General features: G+C 37.3%; 1 protein-coding gene across 1 annotated transcript; it reads left to right on the forward strand.

Moving 5' to 3' along the window:
- The first annotated feature begins 2,283 nt into the window (after positions 1 to 2,283).
- On the forward strand, positions 2,284 to 27,610 carry LOC128246887 (serine/threonine-protein kinase Pink1, mitochondrial-like). The gene is made up of 12 exons (XM_052965416.1): positions 2,284 to 2,747; positions 10,880 to 11,045; positions 11,729 to 11,823; positions 13,308 to 13,437; positions 13,624 to 13,734; positions 18,813 to 18,957; positions 19,339 to 19,518; positions 20,217 to 20,380; positions 24,303 to 24,430; positions 24,677 to 24,789; positions 25,097 to 25,220; positions 26,685 to 27,610. Exons 1-12 carry the CDS (start codon positions 2,445 to 2,447, stop codon positions 26,928 to 26,930), a joined length of 1,905 nt encoding a protein of 634 aa, XP_052821376.1. The 5' UTR covers positions 2,284 to 2,444; the 3' UTR covers positions 26,931 to 27,610.
- Positions 27,611 to 27,824: the final 214 nt, after the last annotated feature.

Genomic DNA, 27,824 nt, shown 5'->3' on the forward strand with positions numbered 1-27,824 from the left:
AATATTTATACACAATTCTTTAAACAGTCATACGAAAATGTCAAGAAATAAAAATACGGCAGCATTTGTCCCAAAACTTTCCGAACACCCCTCGCAACCAATAATAATAATATTGAGTGTTCTGTAACCTGAATAAGCATCAAACAATTAATAAATCAATAAATCAATAAATTCATTCATCCATCCATCCATCCATCCATCCATCCATCCAAGTAAAAGTAAGGGTTAGTGGTCGTTCTGTTTTTAAGCTTACTAGTCGCTTTGTTGTTAGGGTAAGTGGTCGCATTGTTGTTAGGGTTAGTGCACAGATGCCTGTGGGTTAGTGGTCGTTCTGCTGTTAGGGTAAATGGTTGCTCTGTTGTTAGGGTAAGTGATCGCATTGTTGTTAGGGTTAGTGCACAGATGCCTGTGGGTTAGTGGTCGTTCTGCTGTTAGGGTAAATGGTTGCTCTGTTGTTAGGGTAAGTGATCGCATTGATGTTAGGGCAAGTGGTCGTTCTGCTGTTAGGGTAAATGGTTGCTCTGTTGTTAGGGTAAGTGATCGCATTGTTGTTAGGGTTAGTGCACAGATGCCTGTGGGTTAGTGGTCGTTCTGCTGTTAGGGTAAATGGTTGCTCTGTTGTTAGGGTAAGTGATCGCATTGTTGTTAGGGTTAGTGCACAGATGCCTGTGGGTTAGTGGTCGTTCTGCTGTTAGGGTAAATGGTTGCTCTGTTGTTAGGGTAAGTGATCGCATTGTTGTTAGGGTTAGTGCACAGATGCCTGTGGGTTAGTGGTCGTTCTGCTGTTAGGGTAAATGGTTGCTCTGTTGTTAGGGTAAGTGATCGCATTGTTGTTAGGGTTAATGGTCGTTCTGCTGTTAGGGTAAATGGTCGCTCTGCTGTTAGGGTAAATGGTCGTCCTGCTGTTAGGGCAAGTGGTCGTCCTGCTGTAAGGGTAAGTGGTTGCCCTGTTGTTAGGATAAGTGGTCGCTCTGCTGTTAGGGTTTGTGGTCGCTCTGCTGTAAGGATTAGTGGTCGCGCTCTGCTAGTAGGGTAAGTGGTTGCCCTTTGTTAGGGTTAGTGGTCACTTTGCTTTTATAGTAAGTGGTCGCTTTGTTGTTAGGGTTAGCGATGGCTCTGTCGTTTTGGTTAGCGGCGGCTCTATTGTTAGAATAAGTGGTCGCTCTGCTGTTATGATTAGTGGTCGCTTTGTTGTTAGTGGTCGCTCTGCTGTTAGGGTTAGTGGTCGCTCTGTAATTACGATAAGTGTTCGCTCTGTTTTAGGGTTCGTAACAGCTTTGCTTTCAGGTTTACTGACCGCTTTGCCTTCGTGATAAGGGAAGGGTAAGTATAACCGGGTGTCCGTTGGGGTAAGCGTTCGCTCTGCTATTGTTAGGATTACAGTGCTCAAACTATAGGCCTAAATGGCAGGGCGGGGCACCCGGTTGCACTTTAAACCCTGCTACCTTTTTACTACACTCTGTTGTGCTCTTTCGTTTGACAGAGTCAATTCTCAGAAATAAGTACTTAGTATAAAAATGATAAGATTATGCACCAGTCAATTGTAACCACGCCCCCCCCCAGGTCTGGAGAATAGCGGGGACTTTGACTTTCGGTCCAGCAAGCCCGGGTAAAATCCCCGCCCTGCGGAGACGTACTGATGGTAAATAATCCCCACCAAATGCCCCCGCAAACCAGGGACCCTAGGTAAGTCCCATTCCCCGCTATATTTTGCGCAAAGACAAAATCACCGCATTCACTCAGTACTGCTGGGCCACATCGAAGGTAAAGACATCGCCCATTTCCCGGCTATCCCCGGTATACCCCCGGACCTTGGGGTCCGTGGTTACAATTGACTGGTGCGGCATATTACATATTATCATGGACCTATTTATAGGTCCATGATATTATGTTTACACTAAAGTAAGGATAGCAACTATGGTATTCATAACAAACTATTAGTGTTGAAAGTAGTAATAACACAAACAATAAAAATTGAACAGTGTAAGAGCCACATTCAGTGCGCATCAAAAGTGCCCTTTCTGACCTAGCACCCTGCCCTGTTCAAATCCTGGCGGGAGCACTTGATTAGTAATTTTTTTGCGTATGGTTAACAATAACTGTTAGTTGCAGTTAGTTACTGTGAGCTATTGTAGTATAAAACTAGATAGGATTAAAAACGGCTGAACATCAATGCCATTAGGGTAAGCAAACACTTTGCCGTAGTGGTAATTAAACAGTCTAACTGTTTTACGGCATCGGAGACGAAAGTCCCGCTACAGGGACGCCGCCGAATAAACCTTAGTAATTGCAATTTCTACGACCAATATAATTTTACCGAAATTTTCGACGCAATTTCTTATTTTCCTTTTTTGAAGTTCGATTCCATCACCAAATTGTTCCCGTTAAGGAAACTAGCGGCACGGGAGCCCATCTGGGCTCACGCCGCTAGCACAGGCTACGATATGAACTCTATGATGTCAGTGTTTTTTCGAAGAGGTCGAAAAATCTTTGAAAATGTGTTCAAACGGAACACTCCAAAAGTTGTTGAACGCACAGCAATCACAAGACTTAATACTGTCGGAAGAGAAAGGCAATTTTTACTTCACCGACTCTTTCCAAAGAAGTTTTCTAATAGTCCTGTTGTCCAACTAAGTCGGACAGCGTTTTGGTCCAACCCACGGAAAGGCAATGTCCTGCTCTTTGCCTTGACAGGGATTGTTATTGCACAGAAATCAGAAGATGACAATGTGCTGTCTGAAATACAGGTAAAAAAGGTCGATGAAAGTGATGTTTTAACTATATTTTGAAGTGAGAAAAATGGAGAATGATTTTTAACTGTCCTGCTCAGTAACTGCTGCTGGTGAGTTTACTGTGCCAGTGTTCTGATGGTTGTGGCTCCAAGCTGTGCACTCTGGGTATCTTTTATAGCGGGTATTCGGTCAAGTTTCGATGGCAGAAGAAACTTTCTTCCCAATTTTCAAATAGAAATTCCCCATCAGAAGTTAGAAAATCTTTGAAAGAGAAAACAATGATGAAAAAATAAGACAAAACAGTTATTTCCTTTACATGCAAGCATCTATTTTGAATGCTCCAGCTAGCCCGTTTTTTGAGGGCGGTCTGCCCGTGCCCCTTTTCTAACCAAACTGCCCCCTTTTTTGGGTAGTGCCTTTTTCACAAGTCAAGTCTAGAGCTCTGTTAGTGCCCTTTTTATTATTGAAATCATCACGAAAGATTGGCAGCCCTTAATCCGCTGTCACAATTGAGACAAATTACGTAATACTTATGATAATTGTGTTCCGCTAGGTGTCACCATGTTACCCCATTGACTGCTTGAAATTTGCCGTACTACCCTTCATCTTCCCATGTGCCTCGTCCGTGTCATATTACACCTTATTGTGTATTTGTGTAATGAGCAGACGACATGTGTATTCATATTCGGTCATCTTCTTATCCGATAATTAGGAAGAGCCAAATAGTGAAACTGATTGCCAGGAGGCGGAGCTATTGGATTTCAATAATCAGAATATACATTGAGAACTCATTCATTCAATGATGAAAGTTCGTAAAATGCGATAGAAAATGTGAAGGGATGGTGAAAAATGTTGTCAAGCACCATTAAACCTTTTAAAATAATTGTTAATTGTTTTGTACAGACTAGACTCGCCTTTTCAAACATTGTTGGTTTGAAGCAGACGGTCACTGCCGATTTGTTAACATAGGACAGGTAGCGCTAACACAATCAAATACATCACTTTTTCGGTAAATGTTTTGAAAGTGTAACCCACTTAAATATTTTCATGCTATATGTAGTGTTTACCTATCATCTCTATGGTCATGTCAAAATTCGCCGAAACCGCCATTTTATTAGAACGAGTTATTTTATCTTATTTTATCAATGTTCTATGTTTCATAAGTGATTTTTTTAAGCAAGGGCAGTGATTTTTATTGTCATTTTATTCTAAAACATCAGCATATTAAACATTATTTTACCAAAGAAAATTAAATAACAGCCAGGCTGAATGTAACATTCGTACCCAATCCCGATCGTACCAAACTAAGATTCGTCCCCTACATATTTGTTTTTGTGTATTTATGCCATTATGATTGTTTCAAATGTTTAACTGTCTTTGTTTTTCTTCATTTTACATGATTTTTAGAATAAAAATGTGACTAAAGAATACTCCAGGCAAGTAGACATATTACCTCAGACAAAAAGACAAATTTTAATATTCAAACACACCCTTCTAAATTTTGTTCAAAAGTCATGGAATATGATTTAAATTGAGTATGAAAACATAACAAATTCTAGGGGGAGACCCCCAAAGCCTCTCCCCCCCCCCCCATTGTGACAGGGGTGGAACCCTCCCACACCAACCCCCATTCGCCCCTATGTGACTCTTGTAGCTTGCCCTTTTCAAAATTCCACCCTGCCCTTTTCAAATCCTGGCTGGAGCACTATATTTACGGAGACGAACAGTGCCGGTCAAATATCCAGATCCTAGTACCATAATAGTATAATATCTGTTTTTCAGTCTAAGTTATTGTAACACTTTTTCACAATGACACTTTTCCATCTGTCCTATTTAAATAACAAACAATTTAACTGTGATGTATTACATTGTCTACACTTTTAAATAAAGTTATAACAAGCTAGAATTTTCAACAGGTCAAACTTTTTTTTAAATTAAGTCAGCCAGTAAATTAACTTTACTGAAAGATATCATCTATTTAATTTGATCACTTTACCAAAAAGTCACAAAATGCAATATACTTTTGAAGGAAAAAAATGAAAAAGACTGACAAAACACGGATCAGTATGTTCTTTAAGGGTTAAAACAAGGGATTTAGCTCTGGAGGGTGTTTACTGAGTCTGTGGATATAATTATGTTGCAGAAACATATGTTGAACAGTTTTTAGCTTGACTATTCGAAGAATAAGGAGGGCTATACTACTCCCCCCGGCATCGGTGTCGGCGTCCGGTTAAAGTTTTAGTGCAAGTTGGGATTTTCACTGAAAACTCCAATCCCATTCATTCAATTGACTTAATACTTCACACAGTTGTTCAGGGTCATCACATAACGAGGTTAGATAACTCCATATTATATTTTATACAAATTATGGCCCCTGATTGACTATGGAACTTAGGTTAAAGTTTTAGGGCAGGTTGGGATCTTTATTGATAACTTCTATACCCTTCATTCAATTGACTTAATACTTCACACAATTGTTCAGGACCATCACACAATGAGGTTACATAGCTCCATATTATCTTTTATACAAGTTATGGCCCCTGATTGACTTAGGTTAAAGTTTTAGGGCAGGTTAAGTTTTAGGGCAAGTTGGGATTTTAATAAAAAACTTCTATACCCTTCATTCAATGTACTTAATACTTAGCAGAATTATTGACGACCATCTTACAACAAGGAACATAACTCCATGTTAGCCCTAGATACAAATTATTGCTCTTGATTTTTGTTTTCTTTTTAACTTTTCTTTTAATTTTTTTTGAAAGGCACATTTTTAGCTCGACTATTCGAAGAATAAGGAGAGCTTTACTACTCACCCAAGGGTCGGCGTCACCCCTTGGTTAAGGTTTTGCGTGCAAGCACACATAGGTTAATATCTCAGCAACTACTCAGGGTTCGAATATAACTTTGAGGAGCACTCGCAAAATTTTGCGAGTGCATTTTGAGGCAACTCGCAAAATGACAAATCAACTTGCAATTTTATTATTTGCTTTATTCCCTTATAAAATTGTATAAGGCCTAAAAAAAAATACATTTGGTTCGGGTTACCCGACCCTACCTACGGAATAGGCGCCGACCCTAACGTTTTTATAGTCAGTTTGAAAAAAAAAATGAAAAACTAAAAAAAAATTAAAAATAAAATAATTTTTTTCTTTTTTTTTTTGGCTTTTCAATATGTAGTTTAAAACCTTAATTGCTTATATAGAAGATAACTTTAACACCATTCTCCAATGATGAAAATGACATTCTTATATAAAGCCTAATAAAAAAAAAAATTAAAAAAATTAAAAAGCCTACCTACCCTACCTATTTTTGAAAAGGATGTAACCCTAACCAAACAATTTTTTTTTTAGGCCTAATTAAAGTAGAAATTAACACCTAAGACATATTATGAATATTAAAAAGTATCAATCTTGAGTGACTCGACTACTAGAACTTGTTGATGGCTTATTCTATTTGGGGGGTATGGAAAGACTCGTCTGATGCTGGCAGCTTTTTGATAACAAAGCTGTCCAATAATTTGACATTGTTCACTTTGTATATTTACCCTCGCCATCGGGTAATTTAATACCCGTTCGACAAGCACGCTACAGATTTCATTAAGTCTATAAGTATTAAAAACAATAAAATAATAAATTTAAAATAAAAAAGCAACAGTAAATGTAGCGTGGATACTTTGGACCATGAAATATATCGATCAACGAAGTCTATTCATTTTGACAGGATGATGGGGTTTACATATAGTGTGCAAAAGCGCTAAATTTAGCCAATGATTGAGCTAGGTGATTACGTCATTCGTATTTACTTTGTATTATGCACGCCTCGGAGCATCCCGGAAAGATTCAAGATAAAACTCGGCCTTTTCCGTATTTGTTCTATTTTTGAAAACCTACTAGAGCGTGACTCCGTACCGTCTTCTTTATACCGGTAGTGTAAACATGCCACTTATAGGCTGTTTACACTCGACTACATAGCGGAATTAAGTTCATGTTTATTCTACTTTCCTTTTAACATTTTGTGGTCTAGAAAAAGCCACTCGCAGAATTTTGCGAGCTTGAATAAAAGTCACTTGCAATTTCCAAATGTCGCTCGCATTTTGCGAGTATGCGAGTCTAAATTCGAACCCTGACTACTTGAGGTATTGCATTGAGACTTTATACAATGGTACTCGACCATCCAACCTAAGTAATTAACCAAGTAAGATAACTTTAGTTTGCATTTAATGTCAATAATAGGCCTTTATTATGTCTCCCCCTCTCTGGGGGAGACATATTGTTTTTGTTGTCCGTCAGTCCGGTAGTCCGTCAGTCCGTCAGTCCGTCTGTACGTCACACCCCCAATATAAAAAACATTTCTGCTCAAAATCTTGAGAACGGTTTGACCTAGGTTCACCAAACTTGGTAGGGAGGTTGGTCATGAGGTGTAGAAGATCCCTATTGTTTTTGGGGTCACTAGGTCAAAGGTCAAGGTCACGGCGACCCCCAATGTAAAAAACATTTCCGCTCAATATCTTGACAATGGTTTGACCTAGGTTCACCAAACTTGGTAGGGAGGTTGATCATTAGGTTTAGAAAACTCCTATATTTTGGGGGGTCACAAGGTCAAAGGTCAACGTCGCTGTGACCTCTAATGTAAAAAAATATTTCCGTGCAATATCAGGAGAATGCTTTGTTCGTTTCCGATCGATAACTGGAAAACCGCATGACCTAGGATCACCAAACTTGGTAGGGAGGTTGGTCGTGAGGTGTAGAGGATCCCTATTGTTTTTGGGGTCACTAGGTCAAAGGTCAAGGTCGCGGCGACCCCCAATATAAAAAACATTTCTGCTCAAAATCTTGAGAACGGTTTGACCTAGGTTCACCAAACTTGGTAGGGAGGTTGGTCGTGAGGTGTAGAGGATCCCTATTGTTTTTGGGGTCACTAGGTCAAAGGTCAAGGTCGCGGCGACCCCCAATATAAAAAACATTTCTGCTCAAAATCTTGAGAACGGTTAATAATTCAGCAACTACTTGAGGTATTGCATTGAGACTTGATACAATGGTACTCAACCATCCAACCTACTTAATTAACCCAGTTAGATAAATCTAGTTTGCATTTAATGCAAATAATTGCCCTTTATTATTCGACTTAGAAATTCTGGTTAAGGTTTTGCATGCAAGCACACATTGGTTAATATCTCAGCAACTACTTGAGGTATTGCATTGAGACTCGATACAATGGTACTCAACCATCCAACCTACTTAATTAACCAAGTAAGGTAATTCTTATTTGCATTTTATGCAAATAATTGCCCTTTATTATTAGACTTAGAAATTTTGGTAAAGGTTTTGCGTGTTAGCACACATAGGTTAATATCTCAGCAACTGCTTGAGGTATTGCATTGATACTTGATACAATGGTACTCATTCATCCAACCTACTAAAATAATCAAGTTAGATAACTCTAGTTTGCATTTAATGCAAAAAAAATGCCCTTTATTATTAGACTTAGAAATTCTGGCTAAGGTTTTGCATGTAACCACATTTAAGTTAATATCTCAGCAACTACTGGATGTATTGCATTGAGACTTTATAAAATTTTCTAGCACACCGGATAGGCATTTCCGGTGAATTCAGCCGTGCTGGAAAACTCCATCTGGCATCCTACCATGCCAGATGAGTCACGCGCTGTGACGTAATACTTTTCATTTCTTTTATTTTACATTCTTTGTAACCATAATTATGAGATTTCAATAGATGAGTTCCATAAACATTAACTTTACAAAAATATACCTTCAAAACAAAACAAAATAACCCTCAAAAGACGTGATACTGAAGGAACTTCTTGCAGTGAATAAAAAATAGTGCGCGTCATGACGTCAGTAAACATCAGCGCACGCGCTTTTTGGTGAAAATACAAAAAATGCGCTTTTCTATGTATTTTTTTCACAAAAAATGTAATCTAAGGTGTGCTAGAAAAAATATCAATCATGTGTTTCCGGTCCGGATAAAAAAATCTGACCCCCGGGCACGCTGCGTGGCCGGTAACTCGGCAAGCCTCGTTATCTGGCAACGCAGGTGCCCTCGGGTCGGATTTTTCTATCCGGAACGGAAACACATGACAGATATTATTAGTACTCAACCATCCAATCTACTTAAATAACAAAGTAAGATAACTCTAGTTTGCATTAAATTCAAATAATGGCCCCTTTTTTATTCGACATAGAATTTTTTTTTAAGGTTTTGCATGTAACCACTTTTAAGTCAATACCTCAGCGAATACATCATGTATTGCATTGAAACTTTACACACAGGCTTCCAACCATTTAACCTTCTTATTTAATCAAGTTAGATAACTCTATCTTTCATATTATATCATTTTTACCCCTTTATTATGCGACATAGAAATTCTGGTTAAGGTCTTGCATGTTAGCACACATAGGATATTTTTTCAGCAATTACTTGATGTATTGCATTGAGACTTTATACAATGGTATTCAACCACCCAACCTAATTGAATAACCAAGTTAGATAACTGTATTTTGCAAATAAAGGGGCTTTATTATTACACTTAAAAATTCTGGTTAAAATTTTGCATGTTACCACATTTATGTTAATATCTCAGCACATCATGTATTGCATTGAAATCTAATCTAACAGTGATCCATGCATGTTTCGCCAAAACTTTTCAATCCTTACACTGAAAAGCGGCAGAATAGTCGAGTGCGCTGTCTCTGTGACAGCTCTTGTTATCAAAGTCGCCTTATGTATCGAATAATTTTAGCTAGGTTTGACATAAAGAGACCAAACTTTGTATATACAAAGAGTTTATGGAGACCTTTTATTGGATTGTGTTTGAGGCCCCTAGGATCAAGGTCAAGGTTACTATTAATAGAAAAAGGGTTGGTATTGTTTAACTTAAGTTAGGGTCTTCATATTGGTACCAAATTTGGTATATAGGAAGAGTTTATAGAGACCTTTCCTGAGATTGTGTTTTTGGCCCCGAGAGTTATGGTCTAGGTCAAGGTCAAAATAGAAATATGGTTAGTACTGAATAACTCAAGTAAGGGTTGACGTAGTGTGAACAAACTTGGTATATAGGACAAGTTTATGCAGAGCTTTTCATGGATTGCCTTTTCGCCCTCCCCTAGGGTCAAGGTCACTGTTACTAAAAATAGATTACTGTTTCAGTTATGGTTGACATGCTGTGACCAAACTTGATATGTAGGAAGAGTTTATGGAGGTCTTCCATGGGATTGTGTTTGGGGCCCTTAGGATCAAGGTCACTGTTACAAACAATACAAGAAACAGTTGAAACTGAATCTCTTTTGCCAATCATTAAAAACCTGGTTTTTGTCACAATGCGATTCTTGTTCACTTTTCAATTTGATTGTTTTATTGCTTTTGACAGGCACATATTACATCATTATTGTATTCACTTCTAAGTCAAAGCAGCGCAGTCAAGCGCGCTGTCTTACGACAGCTTTTGTTTAGTATTCTGTTTTGTAGTATTATAAATGTTATATTATTTGTATTTATTAATTAAAAATTTCCAATTTCCCCAAAAAACAATGCGAATATTCTCAATCCAAGGTTAAAGGTCATATTCCAAAAATACAAGAAAAACAACTTGGCTCTAGATGCTTTTTCCTGGTTTAGTTAGCAAACAATGTAGGGAGTGCTGGATTACTCAAAATGGTTGCAATGTACATTTAATTGGGCAGGCATGTAGGAAGAAGCTGCGCCGGTAAGAAACAGATGCTGGGTAGGACAAGTCAGTAAGTGGTAAAGCTTGATGCTAGAGTTCTGTTCTGTTCTAGTGCATCAGGCATTTTTTTCTTTTCTTATTATTGATTTATATAAAGACCAGGCTGGTTTATATTTATGAGATTTCCTATACTTGAAACATCTCTCACCATGCAACAGCAAACAAAACTTATACGCTTCTAAAGATTTGATATTTTACGGATCTGTTAATTCAATATTCAATCATGGACAAGCTGAAATTACGGTCAGAGAATTAAAATAACAAGAAAACAGGAGTGTGTTTTTTCATATAATTAATTGTCTTTCACTTGTGCTTGGCAGAATTTGAGCAAGCCAAGATACCAATAACCAGTTTAAAGCAGGCTTGTGCGAATATCTGAATAAGCTTGTTCTTGCATATTCCAGGCATTTGGAAAGTGTGGGCATAATGAGGCAGAGCCCAGTCTCTCCTTGCTGGTTAAGGATCTTTCTCTGGACAGTTTTGAGATTGGGCGAAACATTGGTCAGGGCTGCAATGCTGTTGTGTACGAGGCATCCTGGAAAACAGATCTTCTTTCAGGGAGTCGTGATGGTATGATTCCATATCTGTTTGTTTTTGTAGTTATTCATTCTCCTTTTCCACATTATTTAAAAAAATTAGGAAAAATGTGTCATTTTTACTTAAATAGGGAATTAAAATTTTGCCTAATGAACAAGAATGCTTTAAATTGACAAAAAAATATGAATATGATAAGGTTTATTTCTTTTACGATATGCTCCAGTGACATTCAAATTGTGTAAAGCCCATCTGGATGAAAATAAGGCTACTTGGACGCCGCCAAATTAACCAGTGTCATTGCTTTTTCCATGATCGGTCATCAATATATTTTTAACTAAATTATACTTGAACTTATGGTTCTCATGTACGTCTGAAGCCTTGAAAACGGTAAATTGGTTTTGACATTTCAGTTTGAACCATAAATGTCTAAGCATTACAACAATACATAATGTCAAATGGGGGCAAATTATGTAACATTTTGCACCAAAAACAAGGATATAACTTTTATTTAAGTTTTAAAGAATGTACGTCAATGTTTTATTTTAGTAAGCATTCTTAGAAAAAAATGAAATGAATGACATAAAGTCATCACATTGGTTATTTAGGAGGATTTCACAATCATTAAATATCATGATTTATTTACTTCATGTTGTTTTTTTTGTTTTAAATTTTACAGAAACTATTCATCTAGAATTTCTTTTAATTATTTCATCTAGATGACTTGGTATCTGAGGCTGACAGTGAGGTCACTGTTCTGTCAGTGGAGGAGATGTCTCATGATGACCAACCACCAGCAGTCTTCACAGTGGAGGTGGGTGGTGTAACTTGAGGAATAGTCTTCTAATAGTCATTGATAAAGCCCATTTATCATTCATGTTAATTTGATAATGTCTGTAAAATATTATTTAAATCATTGGAAACAGTCACATGATCCAGTTAAAAAGAACTTGAGAGTGTGTGGATCATTTCTTTAATTGCAAATATCAATAAGAATGGTTTATTTCATCACTCAAGGTGTCAACCTCAAATGCACTTCTAGTGAGTTTTAGGGTAACATTTGATAAATTGATGATGTATTTTGCCTTGAAAGTTTTGAAACTCCTTAGAATAAGAAATAAAGTAATTATACCCCTGACAAACTAAGTTTGATGGTTTATATTGGAGTCACCCTGTGGTTGGTCAGTTATTTCAGTTCGTTGCAATTTTCCTGTCTGTAGCATAACTTGAAAATAACTGCGGGGTAGATTAAATTTTATAAGATTGTCAAGCTCAATCATTAGAGAAACTAGTGAACAGGAGCCGTAACCCTTTTTAAGTTAATTACAGAGTTATTGCTCTTTGTTACTTTTCTTGTCCGGAGCAGGATGGAAATTCATTTAACCTCATAATGAGGGGAAGTGCAATGTACAAGAACCATAACTATATTTCAGATAAATACAGAGTTATTGCCCTATGTTACTTTTTCTTGTCAGCAGTGGTGCTTTGAAATTACTCAATTGATTTTAATTATGTTGCAGAAACATATGTTGAACAGTTTTTAGCTCGACTATTCGAAAAATAAGGAGGGCTATACTACTCGCCCCGGCATCGGTGTCAGCGTCGGTTAAAGTTTTAGGGCAAGTTGGGATTTTCACTTAAAACTCCCAATACCATTCATTCAATTGACAATTGACTGAATACTTCACACGGTTGTTCAGGGCCATCACATAATGAGGTTAGATAACTCCATATTATCCTTTATACAAATTATAGCCCCTGATTGACTATGGAACTTAGGTTAAAGTTTTAGGGCAGATTTTAATTAAGCAACACAAATTGGTTAAGCATGATTATAGTGAATAATATCATCAGAGTTATGACCTCTTTTCCATGAAATAATTTGCCATTCCTGTGTCCAGGCATTTTTCAGGCTTTTCCATTACTCCTGTGACAGTTATAGTAAAAAAACCACAACAGAAATAACTCATCACAGCTTGGTGTTGTTATAAGGGACGTTTGATTGCTAGAAAAATTGAGACCATGTGGGTAGAACCAATAGGCCAATCTCCTAAGAAACAATATGCTGTTGGTACATGTCAAGTAGTTAGTTTGTCTCAAGGTCACTAAAATATAATCATAAAGAATATGAAATGCATTTATAATTAACATCTATTATGAGATTTTTCATTAGCATACTTTGGCAACAAAAGTGAGAAGTATAAAAATATATGAGTCTGACTGTTTAAGTACTAAACAGAAGAAAACAATAAATTTGAGTCTGAATATCTGTAATAAAAGTGAATGTTTGCATTTAAGACTGTTCCAGATGAAGATGATATCATGAGTGTCACAGAGAGTTTGGACAGTGACATTTCTGTCCTTGAATTGGAGGATGGAGAAGACTGGCTGCAAGTTAATACAACTTCACTCACAATGTCAGATCATGGTAAGTCAAGACCTGAACTTCATTGATTTAGCTTAAAATTGAAAGATTGAGTATGAAAGCAGCTTTATATCCTTTGTTTGAGACAGAAACTGGGATATCTTAGGAGAAGGAAGACATCTTTATCACTTACCGCTAAATATAATTGTTAACTTCCCTATAAGTTATATTATTACATTGTCTTTGTAGCTGTGGATTGGACAATCTCTCCAGGAAGAGACACCATCATTGATGATGAGAATGATGATGAACATCTTGAATACTTGTCCCTGGATAGCAGACACTCTGGATTGCAGGCAGGTCAGTACAGTACATCAGTACATGTCCCTGGATAGCAGACACTCTGGATTGCAGGCAGGTCAGTACAGTACATGTCCCTGGATAGCACTCTCTCTGGATTGCAGGCAGGTCAGTACAGTACATGTCCCTGGATAGCACACACTCTGGATTGCAGGCAGGTCCGTACAGTACATGTCCCTGGATAGCACACACTCTGGATTGCAGGCAGGTCAGTACAGCACATGTCCCTGGATAGCAGGCAGGTCAGTACAGTACATGTCCCTGGATAGCAGACACTCTAGATTGCAGGCAGGTCAGTACAGTACATGTCCCTGGATAGCAAACATTCAGGATTGCAGGCAGGTCAGTAAAGCACATGTCCCTGGATAGCAGACATTCTGGATTGAGGGCAGGTCAGTACAGTACATGTCCCTGGATAGCACTCACTCTGGATTGCAGGCAGGTCAGTACAGTACATGTCCCTTGATAACACTCACTCTGGATTGCAGGCAGGTCAGTACAGTACATGTCCCTGGATAGCACTCTCTCTGGATTGCAGGCAGGTCAGTACAGTACATGTCTCTGGATAGCACTCACTCTGGATTGCAGGCAGGTCAGTACAGTACATGTCCCTGGATAGCACACACTCTGGATTGCAGGCAAGTCAGTACAGTACATGTCCCTGGATAGCAGACACTCTAGCTTGCAGGCAGGTCAGTACAGTACATGTCCCTGGATAGCACACTCTCTGGATTGCAGGCAGGTCAGTAAAGCACATGTCCCTGGATAGCAGACACTCTGGATTGCAGGCAGGTCAGTACAGTACATGTCCCTGGATAGCAGACACTCTAGCTTGCAGGCAGGTCAGTACAGTACATGTCCCTGGATAGCACACACTCTGGATTGCAGGCAGGTCAGTACAGTACATGTCCCTGGATAGCAGACACTCTGGATTGCAGGCAGGTCAGTACAGTACATGTCCCTGGATAGCACACACTCTGGATTGCAGGCAGGTTAGTACAGTACATGTCCCTGGATAGCACACACTCTGGATTGCAGGCAGGTCAGTAAAGCACATGTCCCTGGATAGCATTCGTTCTGGATAGCAGGCAGGTCAGTACAGTACATGTCCCTGGATAGCAGACACTCTGGATTGCAGGCAGGTCAGTAAAGCACATGTCCCTGGATAGCAGACACCCTAGCTTGCAAGCAGGTCAGTACAGTACACGTCCCAGGATAGCACTCTCTCTGGATTGCAGGCAGGTCAGTACAGTACATGTCCCTGGATAGCAGACATTCTGGATTGAGGGCAGGTCAGTACAGTACATGTCACTGGATAGCAGACATTCTGGATTGAGGGCAGGTCAGTACAGTACATGTCCCTGGATAGCACACACTCTGGATTGCAGGCAGGTCAGTACAGTACATGTCCCAGGATAGCACTCTCTCTGGATTGCAGGCAGGTCAGTACAGTACATGTCCCTGGATAGCACTCTCTCTGGATTGCAGGCAGGTCAGTACAGTACATGTCCCTGGATAGCACTCATTCTGGATTGCAGGCAGGTCAGTACAGTACATGTCCCTGGATAGCACTCTCTCTGGATTGCAGGCAGGTCAGTACAGTACATGTCCCTGGATAGCACTCATTCTGGATTGCAGGCAGGTCAGTACAGTACATGTCCCTGGATAGCACACACTCTGGATTGCAGGCAGGTCAGTAAAGCACATGTCCCTGGATAGCACACACTCTGGATTGAAGGCAGGTCAGTACAGTACATGTCCCTGGATAGCACTCATTCTGGATTGCAGGCAGGTCAGTACAGTACATGTCCCTGGATAGCAGACATTCTGGATTGAGGGCAGGTCAGTACAGTACTTGTCCCTGGATAGCACTCACTCTGGATTGCAGGCAGGTCAGTACAGTACATGTCCCTGGATAGCAGACACTCTAGCTTGCAGGCAGGTCAGTACAGTACATGTCCCTGGACAGCAGACATTTAAGGAATGAATTGCTGGATTGATGTTATTATCGGGGTATAAATGCAGTTGGGCTTGTTAAAGTCCATGCATACTTTAACCAGCCCTGCTGCATTCATATCCTTGATAATGACATCAGTCTGTCAATTCATTATTTATATTTACACCATTAGTTAATTTTTTCATTCAAAATTTGTTAAAAAGTACTTCATTTCATTCAGTAAACCTTACAGTAATTCTTTCTTGCCCATTCTGTAAATAGAACAACCCGACTGTAACCGGAAACAGTTGATCAAATTACTTGACAACAACGCAGGAAGAAATCAACCACTTGAAATCACTTTTAATGTAAAATTGAAACACTAATGACAAAAATACATTGAACTTAAATTAACACTCTCTTAAATGTAGATAAGTTTTCCGGGGCCTGCTGACTCAATACAAACAACATCAAGATAAACATGGTCATTTTTAGCTCGACTATTTGAAGAATAAGGAGAGCTATACTACTCCCCCAAGCGTCGGCGTCTGCGTTGGCGTCGGCATCACCCCTTGGTTAAAGTTTTGCGTGCAAGCACACATAGGTAAATATCTCAGCAACTACTTGAGGTATTGCATTGAGACTTTATACAATGGTACTCAACCATCCAACCTACTTAATTAACCAAGTTTGATAACTCAAGTTTGCATTTAATGCCAATAATAGGCCTTTATTATTTTACTTAGAAATTCTGGTTAAGGTTTTGCGTGCAAGCACACATAGGTTAATATTTCAGCAACTACTTGAGGTATTATATTGAGACTTGATACAATGGTACTCAACCATCCAACCTACTTAATTAACCAAGTTAGATAACTCTAGTTTGCATTTAATGCAAATAATTGCCCTTTATTATTCGACTTAGAAATTTTCGTTAAGGTTTTGCGTGCAAGCACACATTGGTTAATATCTCAGCAACTACTTGAGGTATTGCATTGAGTCTCGATACAATGGTACTCAACCATCCAACCTACTTAATAAACCAAGTTAGATAACTCTAGTTTGCATTTAATGCAAATAATTGCCCTTTATTATTCAACTTAGAAATTCTGGTTAAGGTTTTGCGTGTAAGCATACATAGGTTAATATCTCAGCAACTACTTGAGGTATTGCATTGAGACTTTATACAATGGTACTCAACCATCCAAGCTACTAAATTAATCATGTTTGATAACTCTAGTTTGCATTTAATGCAAAATAATTGCACTTTATTATTAGACTTAGAAATTCTGGTTAAGGTTTTGCATGTAACCACTTTTAAGTCAATACCTCAGCGAATACATCATGTATTGCATTGAAACTTTATAAACAGGCTCCCAACCATTTAACCTTCTTATTTAATCAAGTAAGATAACTCTATCTTTCATATTATATAATTTTTGCCCCTTTATTATGCGACTTAGAAATTCTGGTTAAGGTCTTGCATGTTAGCACACATAGGATAATATCTCAGCAACTACTTGTTGTATTGCATTGAGACTTTATACAATGGTATTCAACCACCCAACCTAATTGAATAACCAAGTTAGATAACTGTATTTTGCAAATAATGGCCCTTTATTATTACACTTAAAAATTCTGGTTAAAATTTTGCATGTTACCACATTTATGTTAATATCTCAGCACATCATGTATTGCATTGAAATCTAATCTAACAGTGATCCATGCATGTTTCGCCAAAACTTTTCAATCCTTACACTGAAAAGCGGCGGAATAGTTGAGCGCGCTGTCTCTGTGACAGCTCTTGTTCATGTATATTGTTATGTGATGATTCACGATCCAAACATATCTGAAGATGTTGTTTTCATCGGATGATTATAGCCATTGCCGAAAGGCAGTTCATTTAAAGGATGGAAGTTGAGGAGTAAATATTCTGGATTGAAGGCTGTTTTAGTACAGTACATTTCCCTGGATAGCAAATGTTCTGGATTGAAGGGAGGTCAATACAGTACATTTCCCTGGATACCAGACATTTTGGAAGAAGAGATGGTATATTGCTTTGCACATGTCGGTTGGTTGGTAGGTCGGTAGACCAAAGCTTGTTCATATGATAACTTGACAATGCCTGGACATAATTTACGGTCTTCAAACTTGACTTCGATGTTGGGCATGACCAGAAGATGACCCCTTTTTGAGGTCATCAGCTCAAAGGCTAAGACCTTAAATGCGGAAAGCTTGTTGGAGTAACCAGTAGATGACCCCTATCGATTTCTATGTCATCAAGTGAAGGTAAAAGTGGCCTTGAATGCGAAAAGCATGTCCTAGTAATAGATAGACAATGAATGACTTATGATCCTCTAAATGGACATGGTTGTTGGATGTTACCAGTAGATGACTCCTATTAATTTTAGGGTCATTTGGTCCATTATGACCTTGAACACGAAAAGCTTGTCTGAGTAGTACTTGACAATTATGTCTGCACCAACCGTGGAGGTTGAACGTGATCATTAGATGACCGCTATTGATTTCAGGTCATCCAGACAAATCAGCTGGAATTTTGGTCCATGCATATTTTATTCCATTGTCCAAATATTCCTGACAACATGGTGCTCAGGAGGCATAATGTTTGACAAGCATCTCTTGTTAAGTTCAATATTTTGTGCTTCGATCGTATAAGCGCGATATCATTTAACCAATGATATACAATGATACGACATTACAAATATCAGCTATGATTCTTTAATACAATTGTATGTTATCGGATACATTTCCATAAGAACAATTACTCAATTTGCAGAAGATACTGCTATTTTTTCATCAGAATGAACAATAACTTAATATGTAAACATAAGTATTGATCACATTTCTTTTTATGGCAAGCAAGCAATTGACCAAAAAGTGCCAGGATGCCTAACTGCGTTCATACAGCATAAATGCAAGAAAAAATATGGTCAATCTTTAATTGAAGGCAGTTCAGTACAGTACATGTCTATGGCATATACTCCATAATGCAGACAGGTTAGTACAAAACTGAAAACTTATCCTTGTTAAACATAGGTATGAAGTTGTTAAGTTTACAAGAAGTGGTATCCATGTTACTTAACATGTGTGTGAATCAAATGTTTTTACCTCTTCATTTCAGGCATGCACTATGACCTTGCAATCAAGATGTTGTTCAACTACAGCGTGGAGTCTAGAGCAGACGCTATTCTACATGAGATGGAGCGAGAGACTGTGCCCGCCCGCCTGGCTGATACACACCCTGACATGCTCACCTGGCAGAATGGGTAGGGCTGGTTGCAAGATAATGACCACGGCACATGATCAACATGGACTGAATTAATATGTGCCTTTGAATTTCTGCTTTGGTTTTCATTAAGGTTGTTAGTGAGTTTATCTCATACTTTATTAAATCCTCTATAATGCTGCTTCTATGTGTGTAGGTGTTGTGTACAATACCTGTAATTTTGTCTTTCCTTGCATTTTTAGAAGTTTTGCAGAGTTAAATCTCATTTTAAGATTTCATAGATTGTTCCTAATTTGGCTGAAAATTGAGAGTTTTTAAAAAATCAAGAGTAGTTTTATTATTTTTATTCCAGGACAAATCCAGAAATATGAGTAACTAAGCCATAGTGACATTATTTATGGTTATTCATATTTATCTGCAGTCACAAGGTGAGGAAACGGCGCCTGCCTCCCCACCAAAACATTGTGGACATGTGGGGTTTGTTTGTGGGCCTAGTACCTGAACTCCCTGACGGTGCGGACAACTATCCTGCAGCCCTCCCCACCCGCATACACCCCGATGGGATTGGTCGGAATATGACACTATTCCTGGTCATGAAGAGGTATGGGACATAGATGAAACTTGTGGTTTAAAATCAAGTCCAATACCTGGCTATTATTGAGCGATTAAACTGATCACACGAAACTGTCATGTTTATTTCAAAGAGATTTTAATGACATCAATGATACTAAAGTGTAACATATTTTTGTTTATAATTCTTGGTAACATGAATAATTCTCTACCTATTTCTTTTCATCTCCTCTTTTCATTGTATGAAACTTATAGTATGTATTTTTTAAATTTTATTTTTTTATGTCTCTTTATCTTTGAATGATAATGTTTTGCTTTTGAAACCTGTATCATTCCAATTGACTGTTTATATTTGTTTGAATCCAAATTTCCTAGTAGTTGCTTATGTATGAAAATAAATGTACCTCATTTATTTGTCAGCTTCAGCAAAGCAAAAACTTTAGCCTTGGCATTACTATTCAAGATATTTGATACACTGACAAGATGCACATGTACAGCAAGACCAATAACTATGGCTTTAATAATTTTTGGGTTATGTCTCATTTTTACCTAAATACATAATGCAGAATTTTCGATTTTGATGTGTAACTCGTGGAATTTTCAGGAAAAAATGCAATGATTTTAGTAAAAATATTTTCCGATTATTAGGGCGAGCTCTCATCCCAAATGCCTAAATATATAAGTATAGAAGAGAAATCATACTGATTTCATCAATATATTTCTTGATAGGTACAACACCACCCTGAATGACTACCTGGCTGTGGTAAGCCTGAGTGTGCGGGAGAGACTGTACCTTCTGGCTCAGATACTGGAGGGAGTCGCCCACATGAACCGACACAGTGTGGCCCACAGGGATATGAAAAGTGACAACATTCTGCTTGACACATTCAAAGGTATTTGACCTGCTTGGATGCTTGAATTTATTTTTATTCTTTTAAAGTAAATATGTCCCTAATGGGCAGTATATAGTGATAACACTTTCAGTATGTACAATATGGGCTACATAGCCATATTTTCTGTCTCCACCATGACCTTTTGATTTGCTATATTTTCTTTCTTCGCCATGACCTTTTAACTATTAATAGGAATTCAATCAAACTTTTCCAACTGGTAGAGCAGCATGAGAACTTGTGCCATGCATAAAGTTCATGCTCTTATCTCAAGGGTCAAGGTCACAATCGGATGTCAATTTTGTACAATACTTCGTTATTATTAATGGAAATTTGTATTGAAAATCAGTCTAACATCATAATCTATCATCAGAAATAATCAGTCAAGCAATTTGGTCAAGCAATTTTCGATTATGTTATGAAAGTCAACTTTAAAATGTATAAACTGGTACAAAGAAAAACAAGCTGTTTTTATTTTAAATGTTAATTGTCGTTGTAGCAATGAAGTAAATTCCACTTATCTGGGAATAGTCATGTTCCTAGTAGAATTTCAATCTTGTCATTCTAAGTAGGCAATTAGCACCATATGGATAGTACAGACAGACTAGTAGGAAAATTCGTTAAACTCTTGTTAGTTCACGGAGCTATATTGGTCACCATATTGCTTGGAATCGTTGGAAACTTGAATATTTTCACTTGGCTGTGAGCTAATTGGGGGTCATTTCACCAAATGATTTAATCTGTGTCTTTTTTGTCTGTGTCAACAACATAGAGCAGAGGGCACCAAGTACTCGGCTGTTACAACCATTTACCAGGACCAAGTTACAAAGCATTAATGGCTCACTTTTTGAACATCATAATTTATAGCGTCATTTGATTATAGGGCTATGTTGTAACAAAATGTGAATATAGCAACTTAAAGAACTACTTCTACCACAAACTGTTGTTACTTCCCTTCACTCACGATGGAGTACCTCACTTTTATACAGTAAATAAGGTCAAAATAATAATTTGATATTAAATGAAAATTGCATATGTTTAAATGAAGATTTTTCTAGTAAAAAACTTAATTGACCCTCTATGAGGAAAATGGTAGTCCTTAATTTGAAACGTTTTCTTGAAGCTGGATGCTGGAACAACTGCCTTCATATGAAGTCATTTCCGACAATAACAAAAGCATATGCTCGAGCATATGTTTGAGGTTATATCAATTATTTAATATTTTTCCAAACTGTCGGACTTTGTCATGTGAACTTCCTAAAAATTCAAACAACAGGCAATAAGCTGAAATAAGCCGCCTTAAAATATCCAAAACAACTCAAACATCAGCAATGACATGTGGTCTACACTCTTCAGTTGGAAAATGACCCGTCTACAAGTGACTCTGATTAATCTCTGACAGTGAGTGTGATTGAATATCATGTGCAAACATAGAACACTGTTTTTAATCCAGTGTTAATCCACATTTTTTTTCCTTTTTTTCTAGTGTTTCAAATAATTCATTCAGTAAGTGACGACCAGTGTAACTTTGTCAATTTTATTCATGTGCTGTTCCTTATGATTTTTTTTTTTACATAAACTATTATTATTTAGAACATAAATGCATTTATCAATGTTTTTTGATAAATGTTTACAAAATGTTTGATCTGAAACATGAGTATACAATAAACTTTATAAAATATGTTGGAGATATATTTCTTGGCAAAAGGCATGACAATTGAAGTCATTGGCAACCAAACTGTGTAAGGGGCGTCCCACTGGTATCAAAGGAGTATGCAAGAAGGGGGTCCTTACAAATCAAAGATGAAATACGAATAAATCTCCGAAGCATTTAAGAACATTCATTGATTTCAGTGTAAGATTATAGTATTTTATTTCACTAAATTTTTACTCATGGCTGCGCCACTCTTAAAAATATGTTTTTCAATAAAGCTCGTGAATTAAGTACTATCTTACAACTGAAATCAACAGTTTTTAGCTCGACTATTCGAAGATAAGGTGGGCTATACTACTCGCCCCAGCGTCGGCGTCCGGTTAAAGTTTTTTGGCAAGTTGGGATTTCACTTATAAGTCCAATACCCTACATTCAATTGACTTAATACTTCACCCAGTTGTTCAGGGCCATCACATGATGAGGTTAGATAACCCCATATTATTCTTTACACAGATTATGGCCCCTGATTGACTATGGAACTTAGGTTAAAGTTTTAGGGCAAGTTGGAATATTTATTATTAACTTCTATATCCTTTGTTCAATTGACTTAATACTTCACTCAGTTGTTCAGGACCATCACACAATGAGGTTACATAACTCCATATTATCCTAAATACAAGTTATAGCCCCTGATTGACTTGGGTTAAAGTTTTAGGGCAGGTTAAAGTTTTAGGGCAAGTTGGGATTTTCACTTAAAACTCCAATACCATTCATTCAATTGACTTAATACTTCACACAGATGTTCAGAGCCATCACATAATGAGGTTAGATAACTCCATATTATCTTTTATGCAAATTATGGCCCCTGATTGACTATGGAACTTAGGTTAAAGTTTTAGGGCAGGTTTGGATATTGTTTAATAACTTCTATACCCTTCATTCAATTGACTTAATACTTCACACAATTGTTCAGGACCATCACCCAATGAGGTTACATAACTCCATATCCTTAATACAAGTTATGGCCCCTGATTGACTTAGGTTAAAGTTTTAGGCAAGTAAAAGTTAAGGGCAAGTTGGGATTTTAATAAAAAAACTTCTATACCGTTCATTAAATGCACTTAATAAAATTCAAAATTATTTACGACCATCTTACAACAAGAAACATAACTCCGTTATAAGCCTAAATACAAATTATGGCCCTTGATTATTATTTTTTTTATTTTTTTTTAATTTCCTTTGAAAGGCATATGTGTATATTCTTAACCACATTTTCATAATGGGAAATCAAGTTATTTGAATGACTTGCGTCATTGTTTGGGCGGGCTGGTGGGAGGGCAGCATCAAAGTCACCTTATGTATCAAATAATTTTAGTTAGGTTTGACATAAAGAGACCAAACTTGGTATTATTACATTGTTATTGTATTCAAAGTCAAAGCGGCGTAGTCGAGCATGCTGTCTTACGACGGCTCTTGTTATCTTAAAAAAGGCGTTATAAAATAATTTATTCTATTCTACCATAATTTTCCATTTTTACAGAATAAAACCACCTAGCCATAATCAGTTCTAAGATTATGCAATGGATAATCTGTGACCTGAGTCGTTAATGATAGATTTTCCACAATACTTGATCATTCTTTTTTTTAACCTTATGGGAATTTAAATTCTAAAGCACCATGATAAGGTGTTTCCATCAGATTCATGCATTTATTTCCAGTCAAATGTCACACATGGAGATCAATGTTGTACAATAGGGTCTTCATACAAATACTCTAAGTCTCATTAATATCTTAGTTGTTATAAATGGTATTTCAATTAAACTACACAGATATGTAAAGAACCACGGAATTGCGTCATGCACTCAATGCATTCTATCATCGCAAAGGTTAAGGTCAATGTTGCACAATATGGATGTTTTAATAATACTTACCGTAGTCATTACAAAACTCAATCATTACGGTTCAACTATAATGAGAATTCAATAAATCTTCCCCGAATTTTAGAGCTTCATTTGATGCCGTTTGTTTAGATAATTTGGGATAAAATCAAACTTTTTATTGAACATGTTTTATATACTAATTTGTCTGACCAGGCTGAATTGGGAGCATTTGTCATGTTTCTGTGACAGCTATTGTTCTACAACCTGTTATATCAAAACCTTGGTAAAAGTGAGTGAAATGTGAACATACTATTGACATGGAATATGACAATCACTGATTTGATTGTGTTTATATGTGTGATAGAATTTTACTTGGATGTTAATGTTTCAGATGGTGAGCCCCAGCTTGTGATCAGTGATTTCGGCTGCTGTCTGTCAGATTGTAGGTTTGGTCTACGTCTTCCATACACTACTGACCACATAGATAGGGGTGGGAACACTGCCCTCATGGCACCAGAGGTAAGGCTTGCTATCTGTCAGACTGTAGGTTTGGTCTACGTCTGCCATACACTACTGACCACATAGATAGGGGTGGGAACACTGCCCTCATGGCACCAGAGGTAAGGCTTGCTATCTGTCAGACTGTAGGTTTGGTCTACGTCTTCCCTATGCCACTGACTACCTAGACAACAGACATTATCTTCTACGAATTGAATTGTTTTTATTACAGATTTTTTTATTTTCATAATCTTACACAAATTACAGATATCTTGTGCTGAGCCTGGACTATTTTCTATACTGGACTACCGAAAAGCTGATCTGTGGGCAGTAGGTGCCCTGACATACGAGATATTTGGAGCTGATAACCCCTTTTACAGGTTTGAGACAGAATCTCACTACACTTTTATGATTTAAAACTGATTGAAACGTGTTGTTTGGCAATATGGTAAAACATTTATGTGAAGAGCAGATCGAATAGAGGCATTGTGAGGTGTATCAAGCGTCTATAAGATGTAACAAAAATGGCAGCTACCATCGACTGTTAAGGTCATAGTCACTGAACTGCAATGTATATGTGTCAGTCATAAGAGCATGCATACAAGGTTGTAATATCAGATCCACCATATTTGATGTATGCTTTAGCCTGAAGAATGTTTTGTAGTATGTACCATAAATTTCATTTAGAGGCCATCAAGGGAGATTAGACAGTCGCACCTACACACTCCAGGAGTTACCTCCCTTGCCTGACTGTGTCCCTGAACCTGTGGGTAGACTGTCGCAAAGTATTCTGGATAGAAATCCTGCAAAGGTATGGAGTTTTAGTGCTTGTAATCCTGTAAAATTCTGCAAGCATTATGATAATTGGCACATGTGCTCAATACGATGATGTGTCCAGTACAAGAGTCACCTCAAAGTTCAAGGTCAAACTTACTCGTTTACAAAGAGTGGTTTTAAAATAAATTTGCACATGTGTCAGTATATAAAGGCGCTATGTTGCACGCAAGACCAATGACCCATCCTCAAAGTTCCAAGGTCACACTTGGAGTTGAATTGTTATGCAATAATGCAATGCTTCATAAAGTATTGTTAGTCATGTCCGACTGAAACTTTGTCCTGCAGAGAGGGATTTAAAAATTACTTGGCATATATGTTTGGTTCTTTAAAGATAATGTGTCAAGAGCAAAACCCACATCATTGCCTTAAAGGACAAGCCACAATAACAGGTTTATCAGTATGGAAAGCTGCATATATATGCAGATACAGTGTAGTTGATCGTGTCTGGCCTGTAACTTTTTCATGCACAGTGAAATTTTAAAATAAAATGGCAAATATTTGCGCTTTATAAAGTTATCATGTTACCTGTGAAACCCTCAATCCTACCTCTTTACAAGGTCGGACTTAAGTTAAAGCATTACAGAATTTTGCATATATGCTCATAGAGTGAAGTTGGTTGTGTCCTGGCTGTAGTTTTGTCATGCCAGGGGGATTTTTAATCTTATAGTACACATGTCACCTTCAATGTCGATAACTCAAAGGTCAAGGTCACACTTACACACAAGTTCATCATTATTGAACGCTGCATAGATGCATAAACAGTATAGGGTCCACACTGTAACTTTGTCATGAGAAGTGCAAGACCAACAACCCTACTTCAAAGTTCAAGATGCTTCATATATGTGCGTATCCATGTACAGGCTGTAACTTTGTCATGCACAGAGGATTTTAAATCTAATTGTGTATGTGTATGATACTTTAAGGCAATTTGTTGCATGCATGACCCACTACACTACCTTAATGTTCAAGGTCACTAGAGTCTAATTATTATGGAATGTTTCATATATGCACATAGATAATAGTTGGTTGTGTTCAGGCTGTATCTTGAATGGATACTTTTTCAGATTACTTAACATTTGTGTTCAGTACATAAAGACCACTCGTCAGGTGCAAGACCTATGTCCCTACCTCTAACTGGATCACTCCTCCACACTTGACATCATATGCTTATAGTTAATGATAGCTCTTCCTGAATATAGCCTAGGCATATTAGTAATTCCATAATCCATTGCATTGAACGTTACTTGAATGATGGATGTGCATTTGCACTATTACTTTGATGTTTATCTAATGTAGACAAAAACGGTATAATTATGGTGTCTCTTCAGAGTCTTTCCGCTTTTAATTTTAATCATTAAGTGGAGAGTGGATGAAAAATGCATATATTTATATATGTTTTGTAAAATATTTAAATCTATTCCTTGATTGATTTTTTCAGAGGCCAACAGCTAGACAAGCAGCAGATGTCATTCAGTTGATGTTATGGGCCCCCTCTGATTGGTTGTTACCTGGTAACCAACTATGTAGGTCGAATGTCATGTGGTGGCTGGTTGGCATGGCAACAGAAGCTCACCTTAGTAACAGGTCAACACTGAATGACCTTAAGAGAAGTTTCCTGGAAAACATTGATACAACAAGATTGAAAAATGCTTTTAGCTTTTTTGAGGTTGATCTTTTAATATAGTGCTTTAGAAAAGTTTTAGGCTTGGATCAATGTTGAACGAAAAGTGTTTTTAATAAACAATCAGTTGATAAATGGGAATGGTCCATTAAAGTCTTTTGACTTTGGACGTTAATCTTTTCAACTTGTGCTTTGAGCTATATAATAATTATGTGAAAATCTGACGGTGATTTTAGCTTTGTGAATGTGATAGAGCTTTGTGTTGAATCAGTTATATTCTTCTTTTCTCACTTGAAAACTGTAATACTTCACATTAAAACTTGTATTGGTATGTTTGTTTGTGATTTATCAAGTAGAATTAGTACCTTTTAAATAATATGTAAACCTTTGTAATTCCTGGTCTTCAAAAGTTTTATGCAGATCTTATAACTAATTATTAAGTTATTATTTTTGTTTGATGATGTTTCATTTACAGTTGTTTTTCACTGTTCTTCAAGATATTTGTCCTTAAATAACTCACAAATCATTTTTATACAAATCCCTTTTTTCTGACCCAGATTTAGTTCCAAACTAATGTTATCATGAACTTGATTTAACCTTCATGCAATGATAAAAAGGTTTCAAATATCCTTGATGATTAAATATTTTACTTTTATTTATATTATTACCCAGACTGAGGTTTCTTTTTGTTTTGCTTTTTGTTAATTGTTTTCTTTTTTCCAGAAAATAAAGGTTTAAATAGATCTTTTAGTATATTTTTAACCAGGTTTCAACAAATCCAGGTTATTAGAATCTGATGTCGTTGGGCGAGCAGGCGCCAAAAATTTGTTTCCGCCCAATTACTTAAGCTAGCATTGATGGATGGTAATGAAAGTTTGTGTGTTTGTAGCTCATATGAAGGCCAGATGCGATGGTAATGTTTACGTAGTATGTGCGTGCGTGCTTCTGTCAACAATT

This window comes from Mya arenaria, chromosome 9 (genome assembly GCF_026914265.1).
Source record: "Mya arenaria isolate MELC-2E11 chromosome 9, ASM2691426v1".
Taxonomy (NCBI): Eukaryota; Metazoa; Mollusca; class Bivalvia; order Myida; family Myidae; genus Mya; species Mya arenaria.

Bases quoted from the DNA above. Each gene is read 5' to 3' on its own strand.
- LOC128246887 (XM_052965416.1), top strand. From the start codon at position 2,445: ATGAACTCTATGATGTCAGTGTTTTTTCGAAGAGGTCGAAAAATCTTT. The intron at 11,824-13,307 runs GTGGGTGGTGTA...TTTGCATTTAAG, and splicing joins CAGCAGTCTTCACAGTGGAG to ACTGTTCCAGATGAAGATGA. The intron at 18,958-19,338 runs GTAGGGCTGGTT...ATTTATCTGCAG, and splicing joins ATGCTCACCTGGCAGAATGG to TCACAAGGTGAGGAAACGGC.